General features: G+C 38.4%; 1 protein-coding gene across 1 annotated transcript in view; it reads left to right on the top strand.

Moving 5' to 3' along the window:
• RUNDC3B (RUN domain containing 3B) overlaps positions 1–12,576 on the top strand; it is a gene marked incomplete at both ends in the record, with an annotated part of 44,222 nt that overhangs the window by 7,336 nt on the left and 24,310 nt on the right. Inside the window, 3 exons of the mRNA XM_083376250.1 lie at positions 4,655–4,770; positions 5,346–5,479; positions 8,513–8,598. Coding sequence (XP_083232376.1) covers positions 4,655–4,770; positions 5,346–5,479; positions 8,513–8,598 — 336 coding nt within the window. The remainder of the gene's footprint in view (positions 1–4,654; positions 4,771–5,345; positions 5,480–8,512; positions 8,599–12,576) is intronic.

The following is a 12,576-nucleotide window of genomic DNA, read 5'->3' on the forward strand; positions in this document are numbered from 1 at the left end:
ACTAAATCTACATGGAGGGAAGTATGCAGTTGGGTACCCCAAGACTCTGTTCTGGGCCCAGTACTCTTCAACATCTTCATCAGTGATTTGGATGAGAGGATAGATGGGAAACTCATGAAATTTGCAGACGACAGCAAGCTGGCAGGAATACCAACACTCCAGAAGATACGCTTAAGATACAGAAGGATTTTGACAGACTTGAAAATTGAGCACTATCTAACAATATGAAATTCAGTGGTAAAAAAAGGCTCTGCACAGAGCAACAAAAATAATTAGGGGACTGGAGGCTAAAACATATAAAGACTAGTTGCTGGAATTGGGTATGTCTAGTTTAATGAAAAAAAGGACTACGGGTGATATGATAGCTGTATGCCAATATCTCAGGTTGCCACAAAAAAGGGAGTCAAGCTATTCTCCAAAGCACCTGAAGGCAGGACAAGAAGCAATAGATGGAAACTATTGCATGGAGAGAAGCAACCTAGAACTATAAAGACATTTCCTGACAGAACAATTAATCAATGGAACAACTTGCCTCTAGAAGTTGTGGATGTTCCAACACTGGAAGTTTTTAAGCAGAGATTGGACAAACAATCTGAAATGGTATAGGGTTTCCTACCTGAGCAGAGGGCTAGAGTAGAAGACCTCCGTGGTCTATTCTACTTGACTCCATTCAACTCCATTCCTTAACATACTGTAGATAATTTTATATAGAATATTGTATAATATTTCATTCTTGAAGTACATATATCTTCCCATGGTTCTGTTATCTAATTTAGATCTTTCTACTTCATTAAATAAGAGTTTATCACTTTCAAATGAAGTCAGGCTAATACGATACTGTGTTGTTTCTTCCTCTATGCTGATGAAAGATGTGCAAAATTATCCTAATATGTAATCTTACTATATATAAAGGTAAAGGTTCCTTCGCACATGTGTGCTAGTCGTTTCCAACTCTAGGGGCCGGTGCTCATCTCCGTTTCAAAGCCAAAGAGCCAGCGCTTGTCCGAGGACGTCTCCATGGTCATGTGGCCGGCATGATTAGACGCTAAAGGCACACGGAATGCTGTTACCTTCCCACCGTAGTTGTCCCTATTTTTCTACTTGCATTTTTACGTGCTTTCGAACTGCTAGGTTGGCAGAAGCTGGGACGAGTAACTCTGTTACGTGGCACTTGGGATTCGACCCGCCAAACTGCCGACCTTCTGATCGACAAGCTCAGCGTCCTAACCCACTGAGCCACCGTGTCCCTAATCTTACTATATAGAGCTTCCCTAATTAGTAATAGTTATCCTGTCTTGCAAATAGAATAAACTGCAGATTGTATGCATGACATAAACAAATATAAATAAAATGAGGTTAACTGCAGGTACTTTGACCACTATAGTACTTTTTAGATATTATATCATTGATTACATTCAATATTAAAGGTGCTGGGTCTCCTCATATCTTCCATAGCAAAGAATCATTTTATGTTGTGCAGGAATTTTCTTGAACAGAGACAGTTTTTCATTGCTGTGTTCACCTTTCAAAAAAATTGAGGGCTACGTTAATAAACAATAAAAAGGAAGTAGAACCAATGAGCTTCTATTCTCCTGAGCAGCAGTCTTTGCAGGTTAAGAAAATATGCATATTTCTGCCCCATAAGATGCATTCTCAGTTCTGTTTAAAGGTTTGTGAGACCTTTGGAATTTTCAATATTTCTGCATAAATATGACCTAAAACACAATCTGTTCTCCAAACAAATCCTAAAACTAGTTAAGAGAATTTAGTTTAAAAGATTAATCAAGAACATTATACTTGTTCATTTATTTATTTAAAAAATGATGCAAAGCTATAAAAGCCTCCTCACCAGCAATTAGCATCCATATGAATAGAAATTTACACCAAGATTAACATTAGACTAACAAGTAAACAATATCCCAATCAAGGAACTACCAATGGAGACAAACAAGCCAATCATAAATAACAGACTAATTAAGGAGCCTCAAAGAACACTCCCATAACTCTGACAGGACAAGCATTAGTGTATAAAAATGAGAGCAAACTCCAATTCCTTGCAGTACTGATGATGTTACCTAGTTTGGTAATGAAATGTCTGCAAGAAAACCACCAAACTCAGACAATACTGAAGACCCCGCAGTTCAACCCTGAGCTACATATATTATCTTCTATTACTGCTATATATTTCTGTGTAGCAAAAATTATGTGTGCCTTTAGGATAATCAGTTCATTTGAAGGGGAAATTAGAATCAGGTATTTTAATCTATGGAATGATGCAGATGTGTGGAAGGTCATGTCTTATTTAAAGAGCAAAGTTGTGGTTATTCAATCTCAAAGTCTGATTTTTACCACACAAATATATAGAAGCAAAGTTTCTGAGGACCTCCAGAACAATTGTTGATGCTTACCAGCCTGGGAAAAAAATATACAACTGTTTTCAATGATTTTGATTTCCACCAGTTCATTATCAGGCAGATAAAGAATTCAACTCCATAGTTACCCTCTTCAGAAATGGTCAAAGAAACATGATCATACCAAGAGTGAGGTGTATTATCCTCTAGGAGGTCTCAAAAATTCCAGGGTAATGTCTAAGGAGCTATATGGAAGAGCGTTTTGTGGATGGATAATACAAAATAGAACTTTTTGGCTTGAATGAAAATAGTGCATTTTAGTATAAGAACCTTATCTCATATGTGAAATATGGTGGTGACAGTATCATGGTTTGAGTCTGTTTTGCAGGCTCTGGACCATGACAGTTTGCCATCACTGATGGAACTAAATTCTGCAGTAAAATGTCCGGGCAAATATCTAAATTGAAGCTCAAAAGACAGTGAAAAGTAGGCAAGTCTTATCACCAAAAGTCAAAGTCCTAACTTTAATTCTATAGAAATATTATGGAAAGATCTGAAGTGCGGAGTAAATGCAAGGAAAACCATAAGCTGTTCTATGAGATGAAAAGGGCCACAATTCCTTCAAACTGCTTTGGAGAACTGATCAAAGGTTAGCAGAAATATTTATGTACAGTTACTGCAAATAAATATCTCACTGTGGGTCATTTTCAGCAAAATTGTTCATAAAATAAATCAATGAACAAGTATATTTTTCATGATGAAAGTGAATACTTTGATTTTTTAAAATTTGATTTTCTTTATCTTAAGTTGTGTGAAGAATGAATCACATTTTAGGTCATATTTCTATAGCAATGCAAAAAAATTAAAACTTCATAAACTTTTAACATTTCAAAAGAATATAAATTTTTCTGCATAATGTAGTAAACCTAGGCCACGGCTCTTTCAGCCTTCTGCGGTTCCCAGTCGTCCTCTACCATTTGCAGAGAGAGAGAGACAGAAAAAGGCACTTGCGCGTCTCTCTCTCTCTCTCTCTCTCTCTCTCTCTCTCTCTCTCTCTCTCTCTCTCTCGTGTGTTTGTGTGTGTGTGTGTGTGTGTGTGTAAACAAGAGAGTGGCCTCACGCTGTTCTCCAACAAGCTGACAAGATTATTGGGCGGGGCTCGTGCCTTTGCTGCGTCTCTGCAGGAAGCAGCAGAAAGCAGAACCTGTCTCACGTGTTCTCTCTCTCTCTCTCTCTCTCTCTCTCTCTCTCTCTCTCTCTCTCTCACACACACACACACACACACACACACACACACACACTCTCTCTCTCTCTCTCTCTCTCTCTCTCTGAGTGGGGGAAAAGGACTGGCAGACCAAGGGCAGGAGAGTCAGCCCAATAAGAATGTGTGTCAGCTTGTCGGAGAACAGCCAGGTGAGCAGAAGATTGGAGAGAGGGAGAGAGAGGGGGGAGAGAGAGGAATGGAGAGAAAGAGAGGGAGAGAGAGAGAGATCATGCACAGTAGCATCTATTTCTTTTCTTTTCTCTGGGAAACAGGTCCATGTGGCTCTTTGTGTGTTTAAGGTTGGCGACTCCTGACCTAGGCCAATAGGAAAAATACTGGGCAATCCTATTCATATCTATTCATGAGTATGTCTTGGTGCCAAGTGTGACTTTAGAAAAACAATTTAAATTTGAAATAGGTTTTTCATATAGTATGTTTAATAAGTAGAAGGTGCAAACACTTGAAAGTCTCTGCAGACTAACCTAATCATATTTCCAATCAATATGATGAAAAGCTTTAATTTCAAACAATTCTAGCTTAGAACATTTCATATCTTTACAGTAGTGTAAATATTTTAATAAAAAATTACACAGCTCTGAAAATACATTTTAGCTTACAATAGGGCAAAAGCAATCTTACTACAACCATGCAAAAAAAAATATAATAATCTTCACTTTTGCTTAATCTTGATCCGTTTGTTTTTAGAAACTGACCACTGAGATTTTTGATGTTTTGATGTTGAGATTTGAGTATTAGATTAGTTTAACTAAAACTAAGAATAATCAATATTGCATTTTTAAAATATTAAATGCCACTATTTAAAAGGTTGTTTATGCTTAAAACATTTAAACTTAGACAGAGATTGTTGTATTTTATTATTATACTTGAAAAATCATAGGTCATCTTTCTTATAAATGTGTCACTTTTCACCTTTATCCACTTTATCCCCAACCTTTTTTAATGTTATATTTTGTTTGTATTTTGTGTGTGTGTGTGTGTGTGTGTGTGTGTGTGTATAAAATTATGCTAATTTTTGTAGGTTTTCTATCAAGACACTAATTGACCGTTCATGCTTTGAAACTATTGATGATTCCTATCCTGAATTCAATAATTTTGCAGCTATTTTGGAACAAATTCTAAGCCATCGGCTCAAAGGTACATAAAATCTGATTTTACATGTTTTGTGGAAAAGACCAACTTCTAGAATATACTTTATTTTTATAAATATAATGTGATTTAGGTTGGCATAATTATTATATCTGTATTATAAATTCTAGGATTTTCAATTAGTCTTTACATTGAAGTTAAAATTCTATTGCCAGATAAACATATTTAGGTTGCTAACAAGTTTTGAAAGATTATTAGAAAATAAAAATAATAGTAAGCTATGGACTAATGCTGTCTTTAGTAGTGTGCCCACAAGCAAATCAAAACCATAAAAATACTCTTGAGAATCTTGAGGAATGTGGCAGTCTAACAATTTGCTTTCTTGTACATGGCTGGTGTTCCCACAATATTCCATTTGTTAAGAGTGATTTATCATAATTTCAAAATTCTAAATTCTTATTAACACCCCAAAGTTGGAGATTTCAATGTTGTTTAAAAGCAGTTGTTTTATACATCTAGTTTTTTATAATTCTTCAAAGAATCACAGCATATCATTTATAAATATTTTATCATATGCACACCCTATATTTTAGTGATTAATCTTCTATTCCCTGATTTTTTAGGTCAAATCACTTGGTTTGGGTATGAAAGCCCTCGAACTTTCTGGGATTATATTAAGGTGGCTTGTCGCAAGGTCTCATATAACTGCATCTGTAGCATTGAGAATATGGAAAATGTTGCCTCTTCAAGAGCTAGGGTGAGAGTTTTAACATTCCTTTTGCTATGTGTTTTGTATTGTTAAATTTAGAATAGGAATAGAATAGAATAGAATAGAATAGAATAGAATAGAATAGAATAGAATAGAATAGAATAGAATAGAATAGAATAGAATAGAATAGAATTCTTTATTGGCCAAGTGTGATCAGACATTCAAGGAATTGAAGTACAATTTTTCCATTTTTGATCATCTGACGAAAGTTACAAGAATAAAACTTTAAGGAATGTCAAAATGAAGTATGGTTCCATTTGCAGTAATGAACAGTAGAAAAGCTAGTGCTGTTCATGTTAAAACAAAAAAAGCTTATTATCACTGCTGTAATGAGGGATTGTGAACACAGCCCTGGTTTACAGTGCTATGTAATTGAATTTATTCAGATCACTAAAATGAATAAATATAAACTGGAACTGTAATTTGTATGAGCTTCTGGTAATGTTAGATATGAGTGAGCATTTATAATTTCACAAATATTAGGAAGAATATATAACCTGAATATGTACTGGGAGAAAGGAGTGTAGCAGAAGGCCTTTTTTAACAATTTAAAGTAAACATATTTGTAAATATTTGAAATGGAAAAATATATTTACAGATACTTTGAAAATCATGTGGATAAAATATATAAATAGAATATTTGTCATCTAGTTCTTATTTGCTTAAAAGTTTGTTCAAATACAATAGTTAGAACTATTCTTAGTTCAAGATATTTTAATTTTGAAAAAATTGGAGCCATTTCAAAGACATGACTATGGAGACAACTTGATGAACAACTTCACATGCAGTGAGCTTTTATGAAGAATTGCTTGAAATACTAATATGACAAACAGTCTGTTACCCATTTTGCTGGATTTAGGATTTCCCCCCTAGACTTTTAAATGAAATTGCAGAATATAAACATGAAAAAAAGATAAAAATGTAATAATTCATGAAAAAAGTTAATTAGGGTTTTTTTAAAGAAAGGTTCAGTGAAGACTTTTTTTTATTAAAGAGCTTTAAAAAATTTTTTACAATTTGTTGTTGTTGTTAGTTGCGAAGTCGTGTCCGACCCATCGCGACCCTATGGACAATGTTCCTCCAGTCCTTCCTGTCCTCTACCATCTTCTGGAGTCCATCTAAGCTCACGCCTACTGCTTACAATACATATCCCCAAAACCCACCCACCCCAAACCACCCGCCTTTCCCCCCCCCACTTCCCAGAGCTGAATACAGGGTTATAGATATAATAATCATATTCTAACTAAAATTATCCATTATAAAATTAACCAAATTCATAATTTGCTTTCTCCCCTTTAACATAGATACACTCAAATTATTAAAAACATAATAATAACTTAAACAAAAATATAATCAATACTAATACTAAAATTAATAACAATATCCCTCTAAAATCTACTCATAAGCTAAGTGGAACTTTTTAGTCCCATATTTATTCTGAATATAATCTATCCATCTTCTCCAAACTGAAATATATCTTTCTTGTGAATGATCCTTCAAATAAGCAGAAATCTTAGACATTTCTGCAAGATTCGATACTTTAAGTACCCATTCTTCTATAGTAGGCAAACTATCCTTCTTCCAGTATTGTCCCACCAGTAACCGTGCTGCTGTTATCAAATTCAACATCAGATTGGTTTCTTTAGTATCACAATCTACAACAATACCCAATAAAAACAATTGTGGAGAAAACTATCTTTCTCTTAAAAATCTTTTGAATGTTCCACCAAATTTTAATCCAAAAAGCTTTTATATTTCTACAAGTCCACCACATATGAAAATAGGTGGCATCTAAACTACTACATCTCCAGCATTTAGACTGTAGGTTAGGATACATGTTAGACAACTTTTTGGGATCCAAATGCCATCTATAAAACATCTAAGAAAAAAATTCTCTTAAATTTTGATCCTGTGTAAATTTAACATTTCTAACCCAGATTACCTCCCAAATATCCAACGGAATTGGTTCCTGGATATTTTGTGCCCACTTTATCATACAATCTTTAACTAATTCCGTTTCCAAATCCAATTCAATTAAAACATTGTATATCCTCTTTATATGTGCACAATTTAAATCTCTAATTTGTTTTACTAAGTTTTCATCTATAGTTGTGATGCCAACCTTCTGATCCAGCTTCCACCTAGCTTTCAATTGGGTATATTGAAACCAAGAGTAACTTATGTTTTCTTGTAGTGAAGACTTTTGACTAGTTTGATTAAGGGTATACATGTGTTATATTTTTGATTTCCCCACCTCCACTTTTCTTTTTTATTATTATGATTATTAATTTTGATAATACATTATGTTAACGTCTATCTTTTTCTTGTTAGTTCTGTAATGAAATAAAACATAAAAATAAGTTTTAAAATATGTTCTCTATTCTCTGAATGATACAATCTATTCTAATATTTCATTCAAATATCTGCCTCAGAATGACAGAATAATAGAATAACAGAATTGGAAGGGACATTCTTCTAGTCCAACTCCCTGCTCAAGCAGGAAACTCTATACGTGGGGTAGGCGACCTTGGCTCTTTTATGACTCATGGACTTCAACTCCCAGAATTCCTGAGCCAGCTATGCTTCAGAAAAACCCAGCTATGCTGGCTCAGGAATTCTGGGAGTTGAAGTCCATGAGTCATAAAAGAGCCAAGGTTGCCTACCCCTGCTCTATACCATTTCAGACAAATGATTGCCCAGTCTCTTCATAAAAACTTCCAATTTTGGAGCACTCACAACTTCTAGAGGCAAGTTGTTCCATTTGCCTGATTTGAAATAGATATGTGAATATATTTTCTATACAGAATATATTTTCTATACATAATTCTATATAGAAATCTGTATAAAAGTAAACAAAATAGTGAAAATTTGGCAAGTACAATAAAAGTCAAGCCATTGTGACTATGAATAAATATGAGGAGGATGAAGTATAACTTTGTTATTCTGTTTGGGTTTCAGAGATTGAATGACTGGACCAGATTTCTGTTTAATAATATTTATGTCATGACTTTTGGATTTCAGGGAAGGGCTTGGATTAGAGTAGCACTTATGGAAAAACATTTGTCTGAATATATTTCGGCAGCTTTGAGGGACTTCAAAACAACCAGGTATTAAATATTTTGTTAAATAAAGTAGATTTTACGTTTTCTATGGTACTTTACAACTACTATTTCAAATTCCCAATTCTTATTCTTTATCAAATTTAGTCAGGAAATGATAACTTGCATGGAAGTAAGTAAGGTGAAAGCATGTATGTATTAATATACAGGCTTAAACCTTCGTATGTTATTTAAAATATTTTGTCATTGCACTTGGTAGTATATTTACTTATGACTGTTGGCTTTCAGGAGAAAGATCATGATTCATTATGCAATCTTTGTCCCTTTTTATATTTGTATTATTGCATATAGTACATTTATGTAAAGTGTAAAGGTTATACTGAAACATTTATTCTGTAATTTTGTTGAAATCATCAGATTCTTGGATGCTACTGTCTAATCCTAGTTTTGTACAAGAAATTAGAATGAATCAATGATTCCTTAAGTTACATAATCAAACATATATCCTAAATTGGGAGATAAATGTCCAGAAAGCCAGTAACAGCACTGTTGTGTACTGGGTTCTTTGCAGCAAGCAGGAGACGAGGCAAAAGAGTTCAGGCAGGAACATACTTTATTGAATGCAGGAACTGAACTGTTAATCAAGGCTTCTACGCAGCTATTTATACTATGGCCACTAGGCGGCAGCCAATAGGTTTGAAGGAGCCTATTGCCGCCTTAGAGCCAACCAATGGTGGTCCTGGAGACCGCCTGTCTGAGGAGCCAGCAACCGTTATCCAACTCCCTGATTAAGCAATCTCAACAGCATTCAAAACCCACGTGGTACAGTTCAAGTAAAACAAGACCAATACATTACACCCCTCCCCATAGAATGTACACACATTATAATAAAACAATAGTTGAGAATGAAGTACAGCAGTGTAAAATATTTGCAGTAGTACAGATACTTTTCCTGAACAGGAGATAAAGTACAGTAGTTATACAAGCACTTACAATAAAGCAATTACTTTAGAACAAAATCCTGCAAATAAACTGGAGGCTTACGTGACCTTGCATATCGCCTGGGAGATCCAGGCAACTCTCAGTCTTCCAGCTTGCCTGCCGGGCTGGGTAGACCAGGACTCATGAGTCCACGAGAGTCAGACTCTCGAGTCCCTCTGGCTGGCCATTCCAGGTCGGACCAAACCAGAGTCCATCGTTGGAGCAGAGTTAGCACAGCGGCTGTCTTGATCGGGTTGACTTTTCCTGTCGGGGGACCCATGTTGCACTCCTGGGCTTTGCCCATCTATGACCACCTCCCTGTTGTACTGACTGCTAGCGTCCTCAGGGCATGTGAATTGCCCCACTTGGCTGCCAATTAATGGCTCTAGGAGCGGATCCTCGCCGTTCTGGGAACCACTTCCGCAGCTGATCAATATGGTGGCGAATGACTCACCCACCATCCAGAGCCACCTCATACGAGAGGGGGCCCGCGACTTTAGCAATTTTACCTGGCACCCACAAGTTCCCATGCCCATAGTTCCGGGCCCACACTCCATCACCCACTTGCAACCCCCTTGGAGGCTTTGGGTGAGAGGTGTCTGCTGCCACCCTGTCTGGATGCAGCCTGTCCAGTTTAGTGATGAGTCTTCTTCCCCAGAGAAGCTCTGCTGGGCTCTTGCCTGTTGCTGTGCAAGGCGTAGTGTGCTGGCAAAGCAAAAAATCAGCCAACCTGTGGTGCCAATCCTCAGTCACTATGCGCTTGAGTGACTCCTTTGTGGTGAGCACCATCTGTTCGGCCTGCCCGTTAGTTGAGGGGTGAAAGGGAGCCGATGTAGCATGCCTTATGAGGTTAGTCCTCAAGAAGGCTTGAAACTCTGCCACTGTGAACTGGGCCCTGTTATCGGATACTACAACGTTCGGCAGCCCATGTGTTGCAAAAAGCTTCGTAAGAACCTGGATGGTCCTAGCAGTAGTCATACTTGCGATTGGAATAACTTCCAGCCATTTAGAGTGGCTGTCGACCACTATCAAAAATTGCTGTCCCTGAAAGGGCCCAACGAAGTCGATGTGAATCCTTGACCAAGGATTATGTGTCTCCTCCCATCTGTGGACAGGAGTGTGTGTCATTTCTGGCTTGGACTGTTGACATGTGTAACACCTGTGTACTTGAGCCCCGATAGCCTTATCCCAGGCCACCATAGGTAGCTTCGTGCCAATGCCTTCATCCGGACGATGCCCGGATGTCCCATGCAAAGATTGAAGTACCCTATCTCTTAATGAACTGGGGACAATGATCCTGCTCCCCCATAAAATACAACAAAGCTCGTGTCTATGTGTGAAGTAGCTCTGGAACTCGGGTCCAGGACTGTTTTTGAGCCATCCTGTGTGAATCCAGGATAGCACCCTGCTTAAAACCTTGTCTGCAGCAGTTTCTGCAGCCAAATCCCCAGCATGGAGGGGAAACTCAGGCAAATCCTGAATGGACAAAATGCGAGCTGCTGGAGCCCGATCTGGCTGTATCTGTGGCAATGGCAACCGGCTAAGGTCGTCTGCGTGGCCCATGTCTTTGCCAGGTTTGTGAACCAGCCTGAAGCTGTAGGCTGACAAGAAGATGGACCATCTCAACATTCTTGGGGACAGAATTTGGGGTGTCTGCCTATCTGTAGTAAATAACCCCAACAGTGGCTTATGGTCTGTGAAGACCATGAATTCCCTGCCATACAAGTAATCATGGAATTTCTTCACCTCGGCTACAATGGCCAAGGCCTCTTTGTCAATTTGTGCGTAATTGCGCTCAGCAGAGGACAATGTCCTTGAGTAATAGGCAATTGGGACTTGAGTTCCATCACTTTCCAAATGACTTAAAATAGCCCCCACTCCATACGGGGATGTGTCACACGCTAGGCATACAGGCAATGATTCTTTAAAGTGAGTGAGCACTGAATTGGAAGATAGTAGTAACTTTACTGCCTTAAAACTGCTTTCGTGAACCCTGGTCCAGTTCCATGGGGTGTTTTCTGCCACTGTGGCTTTGTTAGGAAGGAACGCACAGTAAAAATTAAGGAGGCCCAGGAATGCCTAAAGCAATCCTTTGGACCTGGGGCTAGGTGCCAGCTGAATGACCTTCAGCTTGGACTCAGCAGGGTGGATGCCTTCAGCATCAATACAGAAACCCAGGAACTCAGTTGAGGGGACCCCTATGCTACACTTATTCTTTTTAAGTTTAAGGCCTGCTTCACTGAACCATTGAATGATGGCCTTGAGCCTCCTTCCAAGCACCTCAGTGGACTCACCGGCGATGTAGGGGTAGACCCCTGGAATGCCCTTGAGCATACGCTCCATAACACCTTGAAAAGCCCCCCTGTGTGTCACAATGGTTTGTGCAGCGGCTGTGGCCTCGTCCACAGGTAGCTGCTGATGAGCCTGTGCGAAATAACTTGGCAAAAACTGTACCCCCTTGCAGTGATGCCAAGATGTGGCTAACGACTGGCACTGCTTAAGTGCCCGATTAATGGTGCACTTATAATCAGCGCAAATCCTGACTTCCCCGTTGGCTTTAAGTGGAGTGACAATTGGGGTTTCCCATTCACTCCCATCTATGTGGCTGTAGTACCCCTGTTCAACTAGTTTATCCAGTTCAGCATCTATCTTATGTTTTAGCGCAAATGGCACTCTGCAGGGTTTGATCCTGATAGGCATTACGGCAGGATCAAGTTTAAAGGCTATCGGAGGGCCCTTGTACGTTCCAAGGCTCATGTCAAAAACATCTGCAAACTCCTCGCATACTGACGCTAAGTTCGCCATTTGTGTTTGGTGGGTTCCGGTGACCTGGATGCCCAGGGCATCAAACCAATCAAGCCCTATCAAGCTCATTCGCTGACGCTCCACTACAATAATGTCCAGAGACCCTGAAAACCCCTTGAACTTGATGGCCAGTGTGGCCTCGCCCTTGACAGCGACTCGAGAGTTCTGGAAGTCGGTCAGGATAATGTTGGATGGCCTAAGCTTGGCCCACCTCTTGCTGCGGTTGCAGACGAAATGGAC

The sequence above is a fragment of the Vipera ursinii genome, assembly GCF_947247035.1.
Source record: "Vipera ursinii genome assembly, chromosome: Z".
Classification (NCBI taxonomy): Eukaryota; Metazoa; Chordata; class Lepidosauria; order Squamata; family Viperidae; genus Vipera; species Vipera ursinii.